Consider the following 23149-nt stretch of genomic DNA (forward strand, 5'->3'; position numbering starts at 1 on the left):
TGCACAGCATGGTAAAAACGCCAACAACACACACAAGACATTCAAGTCTACGCTGTTACCTTTTTCATTGAAAAATCTTCCTTCTCCCGCAATCATACAACTAAATTTCGGTTTTACTTGTTTCCGCAAGCATACAGCGCAGAGGACGCCCCCAGAACAGAGCAGGGTTATTCTTATTCCGGTTGTTTTGTTTTACCAATTTGAAGACAAATTTCGTTTGTAAAGAATATTTTTACAAACCAACAGCCAAGGAGCATTTTTATAAGAAAATTGGAGCAATGGTTCTTGAATTTTGGTCAACTTAGAGTTTTGATCTTTGAATTAAAATATTTTTTGAGTATTGGTTTCTGAATTTATTATAATATGGAACAATGATCATTTTACATAATTTCATTAGATTCTCTATCTAAAATAAAGGGTTTTAAAAATGCGTGAAATGGATGGAAGTTGTAACTGAGTTAGCCAAAAGAAACAGGTCACGAATTTTTAGTTCTGGGACCAAAGCTCCAATTAAGTTAAAGTTCATGGACCATTGCTCCAATTATCTCGTATTTTAATTGTTTTTTTACTTGTACGTCGAAGGTGTTCTACTCACATAGATGACAAAAAAGTATTATATTTGTGTTAAGTTTGATCCTATAATTAATATTATTTGTATAAATACAATATTTTCATGATTATAATGAAAAAGCTTCTTTTTGAATACAACAATGTACTTATACTAAGGAAATAGAAACTTAGAATAAGCCACACAATGGACCTGTAATAATTTAGTTTGATTCAAACTTATCTTTGATGATAATTGAATATAAGATTTCTCACTGATTCATTAAGAAGAATAAAACTACACTTTAGTAAGTTTAACATTACTCCCTAGTGTGCCGACGTGACATGGAGCCACCTAAAACGTAGAAAAGTTAATAAGCTATTATTTTTGAAGACGCAAAAAGTTATTAAAATTAAATTATAGGGGTTAACCTGCGACGATTGAAATTACTGGTGCTAAAGTAGAATATTAAAAAACTAGACCACAATCACAACTTTCATAAACCCTGATCGTGAAGAAATAAACCTTCTTTGGTCTCTCTGACAGCCCCAAATCGGCGACTGGAAGCTTCACTCCGCTGCTTAGGATTTCAACAGGGTAAGTTTTCTCAGCTCATTCAAAGCTAATGGGTGTTCTTCTCAGGATTGTAAATTGTGTCGATGTCTCTGGTTTCAATCTATTCAACTTAAACCGGAATTTTGGGTAATGCCTTATTGTAAAAAAGAGTGGGGATTTTTTGGGGTACTCCATGAAAGTGCAAACTTTAGTTTAGAGAAATTTGTAGAGGGTGGGAGGTGGGGAGTGCCCATTTTACACCTCTTGACTTTTCCATACATTTTATGCTTGAATTATACATTTATTAGATTCCATGAGAGTGTCTTTATATCCAAAGCAAATGGAGGGTCAGAGAGGAAAAGGATTTTCCCAAATATTTCTTGACAGTTTTTTGCTTTATTAAATAGGCAACCATACGTTCTCCTTTTTTCTCCAATTTGGGTACCTCCTTATATTTTTTCTTCTCAATTATGTGTTCCTGGGGTTTGTTTCTTTTTTCGCTGGTGATGATTGGTTGCTGGGTATACAACTATTGGTGCAAACTTTCCCATGTTTTATACCTTAGTTTGCTTCTTTTGATTTTATACCACAGTTTTCTACCTTGCAATAGTATGAACAGTTTTCTTATGTATGTAATCCTACAGTGTAGATCTTGTTATTAGTGACCTGATTAGAGTAAGTAGGCTCATCTCGTTGGAGTCTGATGTTTGTAGAAGAGCGTAGAAATGAACTTGGTCATTTCCTCGAGGGCTTTAAAAAATTTAAGCATTTTAGTCAAAATGATTCCTAAGATTGGCATAACTCCTCAATTTGGTCATTGACAATGAAAATTGATAGAAGTGGTCCCTAAGATTGGCATAACTCCTTAATTTGGTCATTGACAATGAAAATTGATAGAAGTGGTCCCTAAGATTGGCATAACTCCTCAATTTGGTCACTGACAATGAAAATTGATAGAAGTGGTCCATGAGATGGACATAACTCCTCAATTTGGTCATCAAAAGCTTTTTCAACCATTTTAAAAGCCCTTCCAAATGAGTCCAGAGTATGTGTGTCCTTGATTTTCATATGCACAGAACTACTTGCTGAGACACGTAACTTACAGTGCATCAAGAATCAGATGCGAAAGTTTTTTTTTTTCCAAACCAATGAATAGAAATACTTTTTATTCTTCCTACTAGAGCAAACAGAAAGTTGAGAGGTCTGATAAGATGGAAAGAATTGGGAGATTTTACTTGGCATTGTGATGGTGAAATGAAGGTTGAGAGAGTTGACACAGTGGAGCTGCATCAAGAATATTTTGACATAACTAGGTGTATTGAATACATACTCCTACTGTCTCCACGATAGCTGCTTAAAATCGAAGCAATTCAGTCTCCGAATCGGGCCTTTATGACAGAACTGGTCAATAGAAATACTCCAGCAACTCACCCTTGTCATATATTACATAAATCGCATTGGATAGGTATGTCATATTCATCACATTCACACCCCGTAAACCGAAGGGAGGTAGAAGCAAATTGATAATATTTTGATTCATTCTCTACGAATCATTGTCAATGTTCTGGTATCAGTTAACAGTTTTCCTTGAACGCTTTTTAGCTTATGGAACGCTTTAATTGATCAGGTTTTTGCCACCAAGTTTAACCACCGAGGCCCTGAGGGCGTAGACTGTCGATGAAAGCACCAATACGTACAAAAGAAAAACCCAAAGAAAACTTCAAGTCCATCTTGTTTCGGTTTCAGCAACTAGAGCAAACGCCCTGATCAGTTAAAGAACAACAGCAACTACTAAAATAAATAGCGCCTCATCACAATCAGGCAGCGCATGTGGATAAGAAACAGACAAAATTACACACAGCAACTGCAAGCAGAAAACACACAATGAAAATACAAGCAGCGAGCAGCAAGCAATTTTACGTACATTATCGTCATAAGAAACAAACAAGGAATTGATTTCATTACCGAAAGCAACCTCTCCAATGGCACACTGAAGCAATGGATTCACCTTATGATCAATTTCCACGTATTGGTCTTGAAAGATAGAATTTGAGTCTCTGCAACAAATTCCTCTGGCATATTTGTGAGCGTCAATTCCTCTAAGGTAGTGGAATTGATAAGTGTTTCCGGAACGCTTTTTAGCTTATGGCAGCGTCGGATTTCCAATTTCTGGAGGTTTTGCATTGCTCCTTGCTCAACCACCCACCCCTCTAGATCTTCCAGCACCCAGAGTTGCAGGATTCGAAGTGAACCAAATTCACTTTGCTGAGAAACCATTTTGCTTCCAGAGTAAGAGTTGGCCAAAAGCCTCAGGACTGTCAAGTGTGGAAGCCGCCGGAGCATCAGCATAGGATCAACATTCAACCTTGAGCATGATAAAGTAAGGTCCCTGAGGCTTGGTGGGAACTCCAAAGGGTCCTTGTCTAAGTTGGCTAATTTTCCCAGCAAATAAAGTTTAGTGAGATTCTTGAGACCCACCAAAGACACCAGATGGAGTGATGAAGGTCTGGCCATTTCATCATCTTGTGTGGACCTCAACTTTAAAGATTGGAGGCTAGTTGGTTTCGCGATGCACTGGCCTAATCCGTGAGCAGTTAACGGCCTGTGAGACCCAACTTTTTTAGGTTTTTGCGGAACTTGATATAGCTTTCTAACAGTGTCAAGGTCTTCCTGTCGACAAATATTCCAGATAATGTCTGAATACTACGTGTGTCGTCCAAATCCTACCCACACGAATATCATTCAAGTATAGATGCCGCAAGACATCCATGTTCTGAAAGGAAACTGGGAGAGAACGGATATAAGTATGCTTGAGGTCCAAGGTCTGCAGATGGATGAGGTTACGAACAAGATTTGCTATGTGCTTATATGGTCTTGAGCTACTTTTCATATTGCTAATTGGTTTTACAGTGGATCCTCAATTTCATCATGGTATCAGAGCAGGTTGTCCTTGTGTGAAGCCAAATGATCACACGCGCTCCACGTCATCCAGTTGTTGTCCACGTGTAGGCTTGAAAACCCGTTACACGTACGGCGGCGTATTGAGAGTTGTCCCACATTGGTGAGGAACAAGGTTTGCTATGTGCTTATATGGTCTTGGGCTACTCCCTATATTGCCAATTGGTTTTATGGTGGAATCTCAATTTCATCATTGTTGAGAGTTGTCCTACGTCGGTGAGGGACAAGGTTTGCTATTTGCTTATATGGTCTTGGGCTACTCTCTATATTACCAATTAGTTTTATGATGGAACCTCAACTTCATCATAGTATCAGAGCATGTTGTACTCGTGTGAATCCAAATGGCACACACTCCAAGTCACCCAGTTATTGTCCACGTGTAGGCTTGAAAATCCGCCACACGTGACGGGGCGTGTTGAAAGTTGTTCCACATCGGTGAGGGACAAAGTTTGCTATGTGCTTATATGATCTTGGGCTACTCTTTATATTGCCAATTAGTTTTATGGTGTAACCTCAATTTCATCCGGAAGAGCATCCACGAAGGTCCATCTTAGGCCCATATACCTCAAGTGATAATGATATCCCGGTTCTTCAGGCAACGCAGGTTTATAAACACGTTCAAGATCAAGCACCGTGAGTAGCAAATAGCCTCTTTTACCTATGATCTTGGTGACAAAATTTCCAATTTGGAGTGCTTGCATATCCTTCTTTTGGAAGTTAAAGGATGTATAAGACAGTAGATATACATTGGACGTAAAGTTCTGAGTCAGCTGGGTAGTCCTTGATGTTAGCATACTCGGCAACCCTACGAACTGCAAACTGAGGAGGAGGTGTTTGACTTTGATGATCATGATCACGGTCAGTTGATGATGATGACGACGCAATATTTTTGTGAATATGAAAGAAACTGACTTGCTCAGCTTTGGGCAAAATGATGTCATAGAATTTTCCTGTAATACAACATCTCTTGGGACTTGTATCGGATACTGATCTGGATACACGGACCATTCGTCTCTTTTCCAGATCTTCCAAATACTCCACTGCCAAATCCTCTGAAACTTCAGGAGCAGTCACTCCGTTATTCTGAATATGTTACCTTTTGACCAGAAAATCTTCTGCAAGCCAAAGGTGAAATAATCTTCTGATGGGTATATCCATTTCTCTTGGAAACATCCCAAGATAGAGAAGGCATGGCCTTAAGTGGGACGGTAGTTCATAGAGTAGTTGCACTTGCACTTGATCATTGTGCTGCTGCTTAGGGCAGTTTGATGAGCTTGCGGGCGCTTGTGACTTAGTATTGTTAGTATCATCATTATTGTTTGCAAAAGGATGTGGCTCTACCATTTTTCAACTTCCAAGTCGAGATTCTTTCTTCAATTTGCATCATCTCCTTCCAGAGGTTGTGATGAGCCTTTAGACCTTTAAACAATGTAATGCATCAGACGAAAACAGATCTCTCTGCCTACGTGTTCTTCCGAGGACAAAAGTGTCAACAATGTCCTCCAAATCATGAGCTATGCCCAAAAATTCTTCAATCGACTTGCTAACATTTTCATCATCACTTGTCTGCTTTTCTTCTGCATTTCTTAAATGACTTCCCATCTCTTGAATGTAAGAGTATGAGTATGAATTGAACATTAAGAGTCGAGAAGTATATATCTTTTGAATGGAGAAGTCCTATTAACAAGCTTAGTGGAAATCCTTTCTCTTGTAGGATTGTGAGTACAAGTCCTTGTAATTTTGGGACTTATTTCTATGCTATATCTATTGAGGGTCACTTGTATCACTATATGGATTACTTGTTCAAGTTCTATAAGAATTCTAATAGGAGAATAATTAGAACGATCATATATATATATATGATCTTAATCACTGCTCTTGGCACTGTCTGCTCATTGCGTTTCAAATACCTATTGTTTGGAGAGCATTTGTGTTTGCAAAAGAGGAGAAGGTTATCGGATCAACAAGCTACAATGGCTTCATCTTCTACACCAAGTTCTGCAGGTTAGTGTCTATGCCTATGTATCGAATTTTCATAAACATATTTGCTGATGAATGTTCAGTTTGTTCTTGTTTTGTGGTGATTCAATTGGCATACTTGTGGTGAATAACGTTGGTATATATTTGTATATCTTACATGTGGTATCAGAGCTAGGGACTGGCCTGTACTGCCACGTGATTGGGTGGGTCCCCATTTGACCCTGCGCAATGGGTGAGTCCCGACATGGCTCCACGTAGGACAAAGATGCCACGTGATTAGGTGGGTCCCCGTTTGGCCCCGCTTGATGGGTGAGCCCCGACTTGGCTCCATGTGGTTGCCAATATGTGGATCTCTATGTGTGACCCACAAAATGGGGTCTCACATGGGGGGAGTGTTGGAACACCCATTGTCCCACATCAGCCAAGAGGGAAGAGAGAAAGTGTAATACCCTGAAAAATTTAAATATATGAATATGTGAAGAAAATCGAAAATAAATCGATTGATGATTATAAAGAATTTAATCGAGAACTTTTAAAGTTTTGTTTCCGGAAATTATAATAATCTACGTATTTGTATTATTGAGCTTTTATATGATTTTTCAAGAGTTTATAATAATTTGTGTAAGTTTAGTTTTAAATTAAACTAGTTACGAGGTTTACAATTTGGAAATTAACTATTTAAAATTCGTAGAACCTTTTGAGGTCACAATTTATATTTTTGAATAGAGCTCAATCTCACAAACGCGTGGGCGCAAACCGTTAGTGAAATGGAGTTATAACGAAAAAGTTATTAACGCTTAAAGTCGAGGGTAAAATTGTAAGTGTATCATTTCTAGAATACTCTAGATTTTTAGAGCCAAATCCGGAAGGCCACGTGTGTGGCCCAGATTAAAAGTAAGAAAAATTAGGCGATGGAGATGGAAGATAAAGGAGAGAAAGGAGGGAGAAAGAGGCCAATCAGGAAAGGGGGGGGGGATGAGAGAGTGACCAATGAGAGAAGAGAGAAAGGAGGGGACAAGAGAGGAAGGAAGTGCACCGGATTCTTCGACCCGGTTCTATGCCATCGACCCGACCCGGCTTTCTCCACCTCCTCCGGTGGCTTTTCGTCGGGTTTTTCTACGAATTATGTTACCAAACCACCTTAAAAAGGTTCAATGACCTTCCCTCTTCCTATTATACCCCAAAAATCATGAAATTTGGCCTTGAATGTGGGAAAACCGCACCGGTGGGTGCGATGAACCCGTGCCTTTGTTTCCCCCAATTCTGAAATGACTCCATCAAATTAATACCACCATTAGACTCCCCTTGAGGTCTGGAACAAAGCCATTCATTGGTTGGGGCGTCGGAGTTGTTTTGGAGATGAATCAAGAACACCAAAAAACAAGGGTTTCCGACGGTTCGTGGCCATTTTGAGGTGTTTCCTGGCCAAATTGGCCTTGGTCTCAGGTATGAAAGTTTCTCTACTCATTGAGATCTTCATTTCTGTAATTTTTGAGAATTTTTAGAAATAGTTGAGTTTTCCGGCACGTCGGGGCGACCGATCGCCACCCGTGGTGGCTGGTGCGGCGGTGCACTGCCAGGGAGCCAACATTGTGTTTTTATGCAAACTTTGTTATTCTAATTATGTTTTTGAGACCTAATTGCTGTGGTTTGACTATTAATATGATTGTAGTATATGTTGGATTAAATGAATATATTCATATTTGGTTTGAACTTTGGAAATGTGAACTACAAATGACTTGATCCCTGTTTATGGTACGTAGGCAGTCTAGCGAGAAGTTAGATGCAGCCATAAAACAAATAAGATTAAATAATTTAGAATTACATTTTTGTTGAGAAGTAGAAATTATATTTGGGCCTATCAACAAACTAAATCCTTGAAAATAATTATTTCGGGGCCAGGGTGTGACAGAAAGCACTTTAAATAGAATTACCCCACTCTAACTAACATAGGGGCCTTTTGTGATAAAACCCCATACCTAAGGATTGTGCAGGTGGTTAAGTGGGGATAGTATCGATGTTGTTGGAGTGGGCCCTCTGCCCGTTGACCTGAAAAATTCTACATGATATCAGAGCTATTGATATTTAGACCATTGAATTCAAAATATGGTTTAAGAACAAAACATGACTTAATCATCTCTGGGACCTAGTCTAACCCAGAAAAAATGTTAAAACGACACCGTTTTGTTAGAGAAAAAAAAAATCTAAAAGAGCCGTTATAACTTCCTTTTCGTTTCAGATCGCGAAGGTGGGGTGGTCTGTGCTGTGAGAGAAACAAATACAGAGGGCAATGATTCGTGAAGGTAGGAGTTGTTTTAGGAACATATATGGGTATTTTGGGTAAAAAACTTTGATTCCCGATGGAGCCCTCTACCCGGAATTCAATTACCACCTCTATAGAGGTAATCCAATTCCGGTAAAATCAGGAATTGAACTCCTGAAATTTGGTGGACCCCACATAAAGTCTCTGTCAATTACCATTTTAACCTTCTAATTAAAACTGAAGATGAATAAGAAATATGAGCAGAAATCTAATTTCACACAACTAAAATTTTGTTATTTTTTTTCAAAGCCTCACCTATATGTGAACATATCTCTATTAAAAATAAAAAATAGAAATTGAACCTCTCTTCCTTCTCTCCTCACTCCCACGTTCTCTCTCTCTCTCTCTCTCCATTTCCTTTCTATTTTAAAAACAAAAATAAAAAAAAGTTCACACACTTTGTGTGTCACCATATGCTAGTATATTATATATGTATTAACAAGACCTTTTATTTTCTTTATCATTATTTATAAATCGTCTTTGCAAAAAAAAAAAATATATATATATATATAGAATTAGGGATGATTTAGTCATCTTAAACGCATATATGGATATGATAATAACTAACATTCTTACCATTCAATAGGTTAGTTGGTTGATAGATGCGAAACGTAAGAAATTCTAAATTTGATTATTTTTATTCTAGGGATGAAAATTTCAATTGGTTAATTGGTTGATAGATGTGGATGATTAAACGTAAGCAAATGCCAATTTGATTATTTTTATTGTAGAGATGAAAATAAATAGTTATTATAATATTTATATGGGAAAATAAATAGTTATTATAATATTTATACGGTTAAAACACGTCAATTACAAATAGACAGACAAACGGGTAAAGAGGTGCAAACATGTGGCAGGTTGTTGGATAAATCGTCAAAATGGTCTTTGAGATTTGCATAACTCATCACTTTGGTTATTGAGATTCCAAATCGATAAAAGTGGTCCCTGAGATTGTCCACCATTCATCATTTTGGTCATTCTGTTAAAAACTCCATTAAGTGTCCCGGAGCTCTTGGCCGGAAGTTTGAGCAATTTTCAAAGCTTCGTAACTCAATCATTTCTTAACCAAATTCGATCCATAATATATCAAAATGAAGATAGGAAAGTGTAGAATAAGATTATACCTATTTCAAAGCCCAATAGTTGCCGGAGATAGCCGGAAAATAGCCTCAAAGTTGACTGGTCCGAGTGAAAATTTGAAAACTCGTCGGAAACTAGGTAAACTTTAAATGTTCATAACTTCTTCAATACTCAACGAAATCAAGTGATTCAAGAACTAAAATCATACTTCTCAACGAGACAAAGAGAATGGTACCTTTTTTTATGGCTAACTCGCCATTTTTTTGCCGAAAAACGGCTTGAAAGTGGCTAACTTGAGACCAAGACAGCCAATTTTGAGCAATTTTCCGGCCAAACCACGGCGAGTTAGCCATCCAAAAAGGTACCATTCTCTTCATCTCATCAAGAAGTATAATTTTTTTTTGAATCACTTGATTTTGTTGAGTATTGAAGAAGTTATGAACGTTTAAAGTTTACCTAGTTTCCGGCGAATTTTCAAGTTTTCACTCGGATGAGTCAACTTTGAGGCTATTTTTAGGCCATCTCTAGCAACCATTGGGCTTCAAAATAGGTATAATGTTATTCTACACTTTCCTATCTTCATTTTGATATATTATGGGTCAAATTTGGTTAAGAAACGATTGAGTTACGAAGCTTTAAAAATTGCCCAAACTTCCGGCCAAGAGATTCGAGACACTTAACGGAGTTTTTAACGGGAAGGACCAAAATGATGGATGGTGGACAATCTCAGGGACCACTTTTATTGATTTGGAATCTCAGGGACCAAAGTGATGAGTTATGCAAATCTCAGGGACCATTTTGATGATTTACCCAAAATCTAATTTCCATCAATTACAGAATTGACGAATTTGAAAGCATTGAGCTTCGATTGAAAATCTAATGGAGTGAAGGGACCAGCAAAGACTCACTATTTTTAGTCCTCACAGTTATGGCCATACAATCATTCATAAAATGCTAAATAGCCAAAATGGTTTATGAGATTTGCATAATCAATAGAAATGATCCCTAAGATTGAAAATCAATAGAAATGGTCCCTAAGATTGTTCACCATTCATGATTTTGGTCATTCCGTTAAAAACTTTTTGGACAATTTTCAAAACTTCGTAACTCAATCGATTTTTAACCAAATTCGACCCATAATATATCAAAATGAATACAGGAAAGTGTAGAATAAGATTATACTTATTTGGAAGCCCAATGGTTGCCGGAGATGGCCGGAAAATAGCTTGAAAAGTGACTGGTCCGCGGAAAAACTGGAAAACTCGCCGGAAACTGGGTAAACTTTAAACATTCATAACTTCTTCAATACTTAATGAAATCGAGTGATACAAAAATGAAAATCATACTTCTTGACGAGACAAATAGAATGGTACCTTTATAGATGGCTAACTCTTCGTGTTTTGGCTGAAAAATGACTCAAAAATGGTTAGCCATTTTCGAGCCGTTTTTCACAAAAATCACAGCGAGTTAGCCATCGAGAAAAGTACCATTATCTTTGTCTCATCAAGAAGTATGATTTTTGTTTTCGAATCACTCAATTTCGTTGATTATTGAAGAAGTTATGAACGTTTAAAATTTACCCAGTTTCCGGGGAGTTTTCTAGTTTTCCCGTGGAACAGTCACCTTTCAAGCTATTTTCCAGCCATCTCCGGCAACCATTGGGCTTCCAAATGGTATAATCTTGTTCTACACTTTCCTATCTTCATTATGATGTATTATGGATCGAATTTGGTTAAAAACCATTGAGTTATGAAGTTTTGAAAATTGCCCAAAGAGTTTTTAACGGAATGACCAAAATCATGGATGGTGGACAATCTCAGAGACTATTTTTATTGATTTTCAATCTCAGAGACCATTTCTATTGATTATGCAAATCTCAGAGACCATTTTGGCTATTTAGCCTTCATAAAATATCTTCTTTCTTCCTAAAGGATAATTTTGCCTAAAAAAATGATAAATACTTGTGTTTTTTTTTATTTACTTACTTTGTCAATATGAGACTAAAACAATTATTATTTTTCGAGTCTTTAATTTATATGTATAAGAAATGAATGAGCACTAAATTAAATCTAGTATTGCTAAACACATACATACATTAATTTCTTGAAGGCTAATACTAGAAACATCAAATTTTAAACCAAATTTTGAAAACCGTATGATGTGATTGTTGATGATTGTATTATTACTTAAATATTAATTAATGTGCATTTTCCTATTAGTGATATGTCATATGGTTTGCAAACTTGATCTACGCATTACTCTTTGTTGAAGGTTAAACTTGAATTAGAATGAATGTCTAAAAACTGCAACTCACAAAGCTACTAGCTAGTAATTATAAAAACAATTAACAAACAGATAGAAACTCGTAAAAATTGGATAAAAAAAAAGCACATATCATTTTGAACTCATGAGCCTTCATTAATTTTAAACAACAAAAATCATTACTTCTGATTAAACTTCTTGATTATTTAACCAAATTTTATAAATTTGTAAAAATTGGAAAGTAAAAAATGCACATAGCGTTTTAAACCCGAGACCTCCTTGTTAATTTTAAATAGCATAAGCCATCAATTATGGTTAAAGTTCATGATCATTTAAACAAATTTCAAAAATTTATACTTTTATAGAAAGAAATTCATAAAAATTGAAAAGTAAATAAACACAAACACAAGTAGGGTTTTGAAGCCAGGATCTTCTTGTTAATTTTACACACAAAAACTACTAGTTATAGGTAAATTTCTTGAAATTTTAACTAAATTTATAAATTTATATTCTTATGAAAACATATATGAATATACCACCCTAATAATTTTGGTGCCCTAATTTTTTTGGGCCCCGAACGTTTGCCAGCCCGCACTAGGCATGGGCCAAGCCCTGCCCAATAACAACCTGACATGTTAACGGGTTGATCAAAAACTTGTTATTTTCGTTTCAGTTTGTGTCAAATTAACATATTGTATAAAAAATTGTCAGTACTAGTCACAGTCAACCCAGCTTGATAGTGACGGAAGGACCCAGGAGGAGCTGTGGTCTAATATTCAACTCCTTACCTAATCACCATCATGAAATTCTCCCCTTCACATTTGTAGGCCAAGTTTGCACGTAATCCTAAAAAGCCTTGAACCCTGCTTTTTCAAGCCCTGAACCCTGCTTTTTCATCTGCTCTGTATTTCTTCAAAGACAGCATGGAGCATTCCTGTAGTACTCATGGTAGGCTTATTTTGTTTACGTTCTTTCGCGGGCTTGTTCTTTTGTTATGCATGAGCACACATGTGGATGCCGCAATTCTGCCCGGAAATGAAACCGATCGTTTGGCACTGCTAGACTTCAAGGACAGGATAACTCAAGATCCTCTCAATGTCATGAGCTCGTGGAACGATTCCACTGATTTCTGCAGTTGGGTTGGAGTTACATGCAACCCTTCCACCAAAAGAGTTTCGATTTTGAAACTCAACTCCCGAGAACTGGCAGGCTCTATACCAGCTTCTATAGGAAACCTCACCTACCTGACAGGAATCAACCTAACAAACAACGGCTTCCATGGTGAAATTCCTCAAGAAATGGGTCGTCTACGAAGCCTGCAATATCTCAACCTATCTGGAAATTCATTCAGAGGGAAGCTTCCAGCTAATATATCTCACTGCACAGAGTTAAGCGGGCTCGATGTGCGCTCCAATGAGCTTATCGGGTCAATTCCGAACGAATTCAGTTCCTTGTTGAAATTGACTTACCTTTTGCTTGCTAGTAACAATCTCACAGGAAGCATCCCGAAATGGATAGGAAACTTTTCTGCTTTGTATAGTATTTACCTTCTCGGCAATAATTTTCACGGAAGCATACCAAATGAGCTTGGTCGTCTAAAAGGCTTGCAAGTGCTGACGCTTTCCGAGAATAATTTGTCTGGTATGGTCCCTCCTTCAATTTATAATATTTCTTCTTTAAGGAGGTATGCAGTCACTCTAAACCAACTGCAAGGCGAGCTACCTCCAAATATCGGTACTACTCTTCCAAATCTTGAAGTATTTTACGGTCATTCAAACAATTTCACTGGTAATTTTCCTATCTCCTTGTCAAATGCTTCTAGACTTTCGGGTATTGATTTTTCTACCAATGTCTTCACTGGGACAATCCCTGCAAGTTTTGGGAACTTGAAAAACTTAGTTAAACTAAACTTAGCCGGCAATTTACTAGGAAGTGGGAAAACTGGTGACCTGAATTTTCTTAGCTCCTTGGCCAATTGTACTATCTTGGAGATTTTGGGTATTTCCAATAATCAATTTGGAGGAGAATTGCCAAGATCCATAGCCAACCTTTCTACTAGTCTTCAAATTCTTGCTGTAGGTGGCACTTTGATACATGGAACCATCCCTATCGGTATTGGAAATCTTATAAACTTGACTGTTTTGGGAGCGGGTCATAGCTTTTTGAGTGGTAATCTACCCGATGAAATTGGAAAGCTTCAGAAGTTAGGGGAACTGTATTTGAGTGATAGCATGTTTTCGGGTCGAATCCCATCCTCCCTTGGAAACTTGACTTCATTGACAAGGCTCTACATGCACCAGAATAGTTTTGAAGGAAGCATTCCTCCAACTCTTGCAAACTGCCATACTCTATTAGTACTTAATCTTTCTGGTAACAACATAACAGGAGCCATACCTAGAGAGCTTATTGGGCTCTCGTCCCTTTCAATCTATTTCGGCCTGGCTAACAACCATTTAACTGGTGCACTGCCACAGGAAGTAGGTAAATTGGCCAATCTCGTGGAGCTAGATGTATCAGGAAATCAGTTATCAGGTGATATTCCAAGTGCCCTAGGCAATTGTATTATGTTGGAGCGCCTATGCTTGGCAGATAACAAATTTGATGGAACAATTCCTGAATCTCTTAATAGTTTAAGAAGCTTAGAAGAGATGGATATTTCGAGCAATAATTTTTCTGGGCAGATTCCTGAATTTATAGGCAAGTTAAAATTTCTCAAGAATCTCAATGTTTCTAATAATAATTTCGAGGGTGAACTGCCTAAAGAAGGGATTTTTCTAAATGCAAGTGGTCTCTCAATTCTCGGAAATGGTGGGCTTTGTGGTGGCATCCCACAACTAAGTCTACCTCCATGCTCCAACTCAAAGGCTCATTCATCTCGAGGACTGCTTGCCCCAAAAGTAGTCATCCCTGTAGCTTGTGCGCTTGCATTCATAATTGCTCTGTCATACTTCATTGTTGCTCGTTTAAGACGTAAACCTGTAACTTCACCTTCCCATAAGGATTGGAAAATGGGTGTCTCTTACTTGGAACTTGTTGAATCAACTAATGGGTTCTCCATGGACAATCTTATTGGTACGGGAAGTTTTGGTTCAGTTTACAAAGGCATAATCCCTAGTGATGGAACTGTAGTTGCAGTTAAGGTATTGAACCTTCAACAAGAAGGAGCTTCCAGGAGTTTCATCCGTGAATGTAATGCTTTAAGAAGTATTAGGCACCGTAATCTTCTCAAGATCATAACTGCCTGCTCAAGCATTGACAATCAGGGCAATGACTTCAAAAGTTTAGTTTTTGAGTACATGGTAAATGGAAGTCTTGATGCGTGGCTGCATCCAATAGATAAGCAATCTCAAAGTAAGAGATTGAGCCTTAGACAAAGACTCAATATTGCAATTGATATTGCTTCAGCATTGGATTACCTCCACCACCATTGCGATACATCGATTGTTCATTGTGATCTAAAGCCAAGTAATGTTCTACTTGATGAAGATATGGTGGCTCATGTTGCTGACTTTGGTTTAGCAAGGTTCCTCTTGGAAGCGGCGGATAACCCCTCTCAAAGTCAAACCATGTCAGCTGGGCTAAGGGGTTCCATTGGCTACATTCCTCCAGGTATGCGTTTTTGTGATTCTCAATATGTTTTTTATTCCTAAAAACTTATTAGTAGCCCACTTAAGTCTCTATTAATATGAATGAAAATGGAAAAATACCTCTTTTCTTTTGATAAGAAGCATCAGCGAACTCTTAAATAAGATTTGAATTATAAACATTTGACTTGACATCCTAATGTGAGTAATGGATGACAGAGTATGGCATGGGAGGCGAAGTAACCATACTAGGAGATGTTTATAGCTTTGGGATACTGTTGCTAGAAATGTTCACGGGAAAAAGACCTACCGATGGAATGCTTGGAGATGGTATAAGTATTCGCAATTTCACAGCCTTGGCAATGCCTGATCATGCCATGGACATAGTTGATCCTTCATTGCTCATTGAAGGAGAAGATGCAGATGCTAATGATGACAAATACAAAAATGAGATAGAAGAAAAACCTATTACAAATTGTCATGACCACGGCCGAGTCCAAGGAAGAAAATTGGAGGAATGTTTGGTTTCAATGATGCAGATAGGACTCGCATGCTCTGCAATATCCCCGGGAGAGCGGATGCATATGAATGTTGTTATCAACAAAATGAAGGCAATTAGAGACTCATTTATGAAATTATGAAGACGAAGCTAGCAGTATACGAGATTGGGCTAAGTTTCTTTTCTTAATCTCACTCTTTAGACTCTTATATATGCCAGAACATAATTTGCCAAAGATAGTATATGTACCAATGTGTGTTGTATGCAAAGTTGATTTAGTATTTTATAATTATATTGTAGAATAAGGGAATATTGTTTTGTTCTGTTTACGCTTTCTCTGTTTGTATCGTATTACTACTAGAGAAGAGCCAGGTCGAGTATAATTTTTGTGAAAGTCATGTGATCCCCCTTGTCTAGCCTTTTTTTAACTGTCATTTCTCTCTTCGTTCATCATACCTATCATTGTTACTTTTACTTTTTGAATTGAGATTAGTAGGCCTAGTAGTAGTAAAAGTATTCCGACTAAAGAGCTATCTTGCACTTTGAACAGTGAAATTCATCATTAACTTTTTTTTGCTGAAATTACTTTTGATGTTCTATGGTTGAAATAGTTACATTTTTGTATTAATTAGTTTCTGTTTAAATCCAACCAGTCTCGACGATATATGTGTTTGGGTTAATATTTGAACATTGAGCTGCAAATGTGTGGAAGCCCAGAGATACCAACTAAAGGAAGACTTGCCCGAAGCCCAGAGGCAAATTGGCGCATTCCCATTAATGCATAGGCCATGTGCCTATGATTTAAATGTCAAGTTATGAGGACTAACTCACAATCAGCCAAAAAGCACTTTTCAGTGGCAATACAAGTAAAAAGTTGATGACTCACTACCCTCAAAGTGCTTTCGGGCAAGTGCAAAGTCATAGCAGTCGGGCTAATTCGCCTATAAAAGGAGGAATAGGCCCCAGAGACAACAAGACTCAACCAATCAAACAAACAAACATACAAACTCTGCTATCAAGCCAGATTTGCATCTAAAAGCTGTAATCAGCCCAGATCTTAGTCTTTTTTAAGATATCTCCCTCACAAAAGCTATCTTTTGTCTTGCTTAGAAGCTCTGCTATCACCCCTAGTGGCGTAGTATCGATTCCCTTGTGTAGGATGGTTTACATTCATCCCTTTTTAGCATAAAACCTCTGTAAAGTAAAAAAGAAGTGATTGCAAGAGGTTCAACCTTGCCAGACAAGGTGAAATCTAGCCCAAATCTCTTTGTTTGATTTCTGAATTTGTAGATCTATTACTTAATGCATCTTCAGTATGTATTCAAGTCATATCCGCCTGTTTTCCTACTTTAAAAGTCTTATTTGTATTTGGATATGGTCAGTTTAATGGATATGCCTTCATTTAAAACTAATCAAGAACTAAACAAATGACTTAAGGGATCTGGACTCCCCTCATTCGAATATATAAGACTATGAACTGAAAGTCCTTGGTCATAAGGCAAGAAAAATAACTTAATGTGGACTTAACCCATCCACGACAATCCTTTGATAACAAGAAGTCCGAGTAACTTGGGGCGCAAGTAATCGACTAAACACAATCTTGTTCTACATCTGCTATATTGAAATAGCAGTTGCACGCCTAGCACTTAGTTAGTTTTGATTGCGAGCCTCAAGGCCTACACCTAAGGCCCCACAAAGGTACATTTCAAAACTAACTTTGTCCTCTTCTTGCAGCACATCAGCAAGCAATAGCCCAACTACACATCCAAAGTGCCAATCCCTTGGGGAGATGTGCTGAGAGCTGAGGAGCCATCTCCAGAGAAATCTTTGCCCAAACAATATGACATTATCCTTATTGCAGCATAAAGGAGTCTTATAATCCTGCACTATTTCAGTCCATTTTGATTTGCTTGATCCATCCTAATTAATATTCCTTCATCTAAATTTCGATATAGTCTATCTGAACTCATCAGAGTTTATCATATGCTTATACAGTCAATTCCTTGTATGAAAAGTTAGTAAGTTTGCATGTAACCTAAAAAGTCTGAAACCTGGTTTTACATCTTCTTTGTATTTTAGAAAAAACAGCACAGAGCATTCTTATAGTACTGCATTAAGGAGTTGCAGATGAGCATTTTTTGCTACCGGCAACCAATCTCCACTGCATTGCTGGATTCCCTTCATATTTTATAAACGATAATTATTGATTAAAAGAAACAACATTGATTAATCGTGCAGCTTGTCTTGGTCATATGAATTATTATGCTTTAGAAATTTGATACCAACTCTGTGGATGCAAATTTCCACCGTCTTCTCCATTGACGAAAATGCACCTACAAAATAATAACACCTAAGATTAAGGCTAAAAGTATCACGCGCCCACGATGAATTGGGGGGGGGGCTTTGGCCAAAGAATCTCCGATGTCAAAGTTAGAATTCTGAAAAGAATATGTTTAGGAGTTTATGGGTAACAAATGGCTTAGCTTTTTAGTGGGAGAATAGGGCTATTATAGGGGAGTGGCCGGCTATATATGTTGAAATTGTGTGAATAATTGTAAGATATTATGTGAAATAATATCTTGCAATTAAGATGGCAATTAATCCTAAATTAAATAGGAAATTTGGGAGTTACCTTTTGAATAAGGATTTGATGAGGAGTGATGAGAGGGATTTGAATAAATACCATTTTGATCACCTTTGACTCTTCCTTGATTGAGTTGTTATTGTCCATTGCATGCACGTGGGAATCCCGGTGTGCCTCGAGAGTAATTTTTTCCTTTTTACCCAAAAGTCCACGTGTCACCTCCATAATTTTCTTGATTATTTTGGGCTCCACAAATGCCCCTACACCTATTGAGTTGCTCGCAGGAAAGAGCATCAGGTATAAAGATTTTCCCTTGCTTGAGGAAACATAAGATTGTTTCCTATTTTGATGTAGATTCCCACTTTAATTGAAAATTAGATCATTCTAGGAAAGGGAAATAAATCACTTCCAACGTCTATTTAAGTCTACCTTAAGTAGATGATTAAATCAACTTCAGAGAGCAATTTATTCTACCCTACAAGAGAGAGAAAGCTAGAGGATATTTGTTCCTCCTCCCCTAGCAATCTTCTTCACTTTCCCGTGAAAAGGGTTGTCCTTTGTTGTTTTCTTTGTCTTCTCCGCGCCATGCTGAGGTAAGAAAATTCTAATTTTCCTTATCTTTTTCTTGGATAGTGCTGTCGCAGGGCAGCCAATGAGGTGGTGTGGCATGTAGGCTAGTAGAGGTCAAGAGTCGGCTAGGCATAGGACCAGGAAGTGTTGTGGTAGATACCACTGCTTGAGCTGCTTGGCTTGGCTAAAGCCAAGGGCAGCTGTGCAGCTGAGGCTGCGAATTGAGGCATTGGGGCGCAATGCTAGGCGAGCAGCACGGCTCATGTCCTTTGGACTATTAGCCTTGACGTGGGCCATGCCAGCGATTGAGAGAAATGAAAAGGATGTGGGCCTCATGGGCTGTTAGAATGTTGGGCATGCATGCCTCTTGCCTATTGGTTCGAGAGAAAAAATGAGGGAAAAGCCATCATGGGTTGAGCTTCCTTGCTGTTTGGTTAAGCTGAGAAAGATAGGTCGTGGCTCATAAGCAGTTGAGGTTTCGTCATAAATTGTTTGATCTTTAGGCTGCTCTCTGATTTTTTAATTGTCATCCTTTATCTATGTAGATTTGGAATTTGGCTCAACTTCAAGACTTCTCCAGATATGAAGAAAGTGCATGTTGCTTTAGGTATCCCTGCTGAGTACCGTGAAGGGCGTTGGCTGTTTAGTCTTTCTTTTTTGCCGAAAAAAATGTGGGCTGCTCTCGAGATGGGAGATAAAGAGGATCAAGGTGGATGCATTGGCTTATCCAATTGTTATCGTTGAGCCTATTGTGAATGAAGGTGGAAAGTAGAGATCTTCCCTACTTGCTCAAAAGATGCCGGTTGAGAAAAAATCAAAAACTTCCTCCGCTACTCGTGATGGTCTGCCTGTTGCTAAGAGGCATGTGATTGACTTGACTTCTTCCAATGGGAAGAAAAATGCTGAAAATGGCTAGTTTGATTACTGTTAGGATTCCTCAATGTAGAGGTTCTATCATGCCCCTAATGCTGAAGTCTATATCAAGATGTCCGTTGGGAGCTAAGTCTGGTTCACCTTTGGAGAGGCTTGTTACTATGAAGAGCGATAAGGTGGACTTTGCTACTAAAATGGCGCCAAAGCCCATTCCTCTTGTTGCTGGGACTGATTCACGTGCTGAGAAAAATTAGACTACTCGCATGGGCAGTTGTGATAAATCCATCAAGCCTGTTTCTAGAGAGTCTACTGAGATCTATGCACTTTTGAAGCCTAATCTGCTTGAAGAAACTTATTGATGGTGTCAAATGGGTTGTTTGCCCAAGTTCATTTCCGAATCATACGACCCAGTATTGGAAGATTGCTCTGCTTACATTATGCAAAAAATGGAGATTCTGGCTGCCGAGTCTATGCTCCTTAACCAAGGGGATACCAAAGCTGCCAATGAGGTGGCAACGACTATGGCAGCTGAGGCTTATTCTTCCGCCGAGAAGATAAAAAAGTTTGAGTCTTAGCTCGTTGCTTTGAAGGGGTCAATATCTCTGCCCCCACTTCTCTGTAGCTTGAGACCGCTTGCCAGGAGATCATTGACTTGAAGACTAGGCTTGACGCGATCCAAGTTAAGTATGAAAGTGCAAAGAATGAGATTGATCGTTACATACCTCAAATTCAAGATCTTGGACGTGCCGCTTCTGAGCTTTGTTCTGCTCCTTACACAAAGGTTGCAGAGTTGATTACTACTTATAATGGAGTGATCCACTTCAAGAAGGTCGTCGAGTGGCTTGAACCCTAAGTGTTGGAACTCCAAGGTGCACTGAAAATCAACGAAAATATGATGAAGAAAGTGGATGAGCTGCAGCTCGTCCGTGTTGGTCTGCTCGAGAAGAACGAGCAGTTGAAGGGCTCGAGGCTTCACTTGTTCATAGTCAGGCTGATTTCTACAAGTTGGGTTATGTAGATCATCTTTTTGGTAGGTTGTCTAACTTTGAGTTTGCTATGAAAAACTTCGAGACCTTCTCTATTTCTCTGGAAGACTTACTTGCCTTTACTTTTGAGGCTTCCATTGGTGAAGTAGTCGAAGAAGTTAGTGCCTAGGCTAAGGCAGCCGAGGGTGAAGCACTAAATGATGCTGCTGCTGAGAGCGTCACAGTTGCTGAAGGTGTGGTGACTGAGTAGTCGTGGGATGTCCAAGCTATTGAAGACTAGTCTTCTAGGTAGCCTTTAGGATTTTCTTTGTTTTTCCTTGTTGCTTTTTTCTTTGCTTTAACTCCTTCGACCTTTGTTATTTGTTTATCAATTTTACTAGAAAATTTAATAAACTTGCTTTCTTTCTTTTTCTTCATCTTTGATTCTATAAGCAAATAGGCCCACGTAGCCTATGTAGCCGTATGTGTTGGTGTAGAACTTTTTCAAAGTTGTTAGCCAAAGGGTCGACAGCCGGACGCCTTACTTACAAAAGCAGACGAGTCCGTGTGACTACTTGGCTGTAAACCTTGGCTTTCTTCAATCATTTAAGCTGTGTGGCTTGCATCACAAAATACTAAAGATTTTTGGGTCATGAAATTCGCTAACCATTCGTATCAAAAATACGCGGTTGTATGGAATTTTGTAAGCAATGGTTCGAGAGAACTCATTGCTCTTCAAGTAACCAATTTCATGGGCTGCATAGCAAGTATCACAACACTTTAGGAATTAATGTAGATCTAAACGATCATTCCACGCTTAGCAGAGGTGAAGCTTATCAACTGCGTAGCATGTCAGCAGTGGATAGAGTTTCATATATGCACGCTAACTATTTAACCTTTCACAAAAATGTGCGGTTGTATAAGTTTAGCGCGTCTTATTGCTTGAAGAGTAAGCCGTAAACAGTCTTCTAAAACTGTAGACTATCTTAGTGCACTCGGTAGTAGCTTTAAGGTTCTAGGGCAGCCTTCCATAGGGCATACTGTGTAATGTGTCTTCTTTGTCTCTGAGGCTCAGTTCCCCACGGATTAGGCCATGAGACAAAAAATCCTTCAGTTAGCTAAGCCTTGAAAAATACCATTGTGGCTACTTCTAGGAATCCCGGGGCAAGCCATCGTGCTCCTAGTTACACCAGGGTAGCCCGACTCATCCACGTCTAGATATTCGAAGTGTATAGTTTATCCTCTCGCATAGGAGAGCAGACCCATATGAGTGTCGGGGAATTAGTTTACCCTCTTCCACTGGAGAGCATGGTTGGTCCCCAGAGGGTGCAATTCCTACTATAAGTTCTTAAGAAGGGTGCGATCTTCTTTCGATACACATAATCAGGATGGTTTAGATCGACAAACCCCTTCGGTTGCTTCACGTATACTTCTTCTTGAAGTACTCTATTTAAAAAAGCACTTTTCACATCCATTTGATATAATTTAAAACATATATGACATGCAAAAGCTAATAACAAACAAACTAACTCTAATCTTGCGATAGGAGCAAATGTCTCATCAAAATCCAATCATTTTACCTGAGTATACCCTTGAGCAACGAGGCGAGCTTTGTTCCTCGTGATAATACCATGTTCATCAGTTTTATTCCTAAAAACCCACTTTGTTCCAATAACATTTATTTCTTTAGGTCTGAGAACAAGATACTATGCATCATTTCAAACAAATTGGTTGAGTTCCTCTTTCATGGTTATTATCCAATCATCATCCAAAAGAGCTTCCTTGGCATTTTTTGGCTCAATCCTAGATAGGTAGCATGTGAAGTATATTATAGCAGTAGTTGTACTTCTTGTAATATTTGATCTTCTACATTGCCAATGATATCTGACTTGGAGTGGTCTTTTTGCACTTGCTTGTGTCCTGTTTTCAAAGCTTTTGATGAGTTAACATTTTGGTCCACTTCAATCTCAGTAGATGATGAATCATCAATTGATTTAATTTGAAAGAAGTCCTCATCTGAAACAAGTTGTTCAATACTTAAGGATGAGTCATTCACAACGACATTAATTGACTCCATGACATTTTTGGTTCTTTTGTTGAACACCCTGTACGCTCTACTTGTGAGAGAGTAACCTAGAAAAAATCCAATATCACTACGTGAATCGAATTTTGCTAGCATTTCTCTATCTCTGTAAATGTAGCATATATTATTGAACATTTTCAAATGCTTGACGTTTGGTTTCTTTACTTTCCAAATCTCATACAGTGTGCACTTTGTAACGGGTCGAAGATAAACTCTATTTGCAGTATAGCAAGCAGTGCTGTCTACTTCAACCCAAAAATGCTTAGCCAAACAAGCACTTGTT

General features: G+C 38.3%; 2 protein-coding genes across 2 annotated transcripts in view; both read left to right on the forward strand.

Annotated features, from left to right (window-relative positions):
- The first annotated feature begins 985 nt into the window (after window positions 1-985).
- Window positions 986-23149, forward strand: part of LOC126619299 (uncharacterized) — a 53004-nt gene continuing 30840 nt past the window's right edge. The window contains exon 1 of the mRNA XM_050287632.1: window positions 986-1144. The gene's annotated coding sequence lies outside the window, so the exon portion shown is untranslated. The remainder of the gene's footprint in view (window positions 1145-23149) is intronic.
- LOC126619286 (putative receptor-like protein kinase At3g47110) lies at window positions 12581-16199 on the forward strand. The gene is made up of 2 exons (XM_050287606.1): window positions 12581-15317; window positions 15512-16199. Exons 1-2 carry the CDS (start codon window positions 12632-12634, stop codon window positions 15931-15933), a joined length of 3108 nt encoding a protein of 1035 aa, XP_050143563.1. The 5' UTR covers window positions 12581-12631; the 3' UTR covers window positions 15934-16199.

Source organism: Malus sylvestris, chromosome 4 (genome assembly GCF_916048215.2).
Source record: "Malus sylvestris chromosome 4, drMalSylv7.2, whole genome shotgun sequence".
Classification (NCBI taxonomy): Eukaryota; Viridiplantae; Streptophyta; class Magnoliopsida; order Rosales; family Rosaceae; genus Malus; species Malus sylvestris.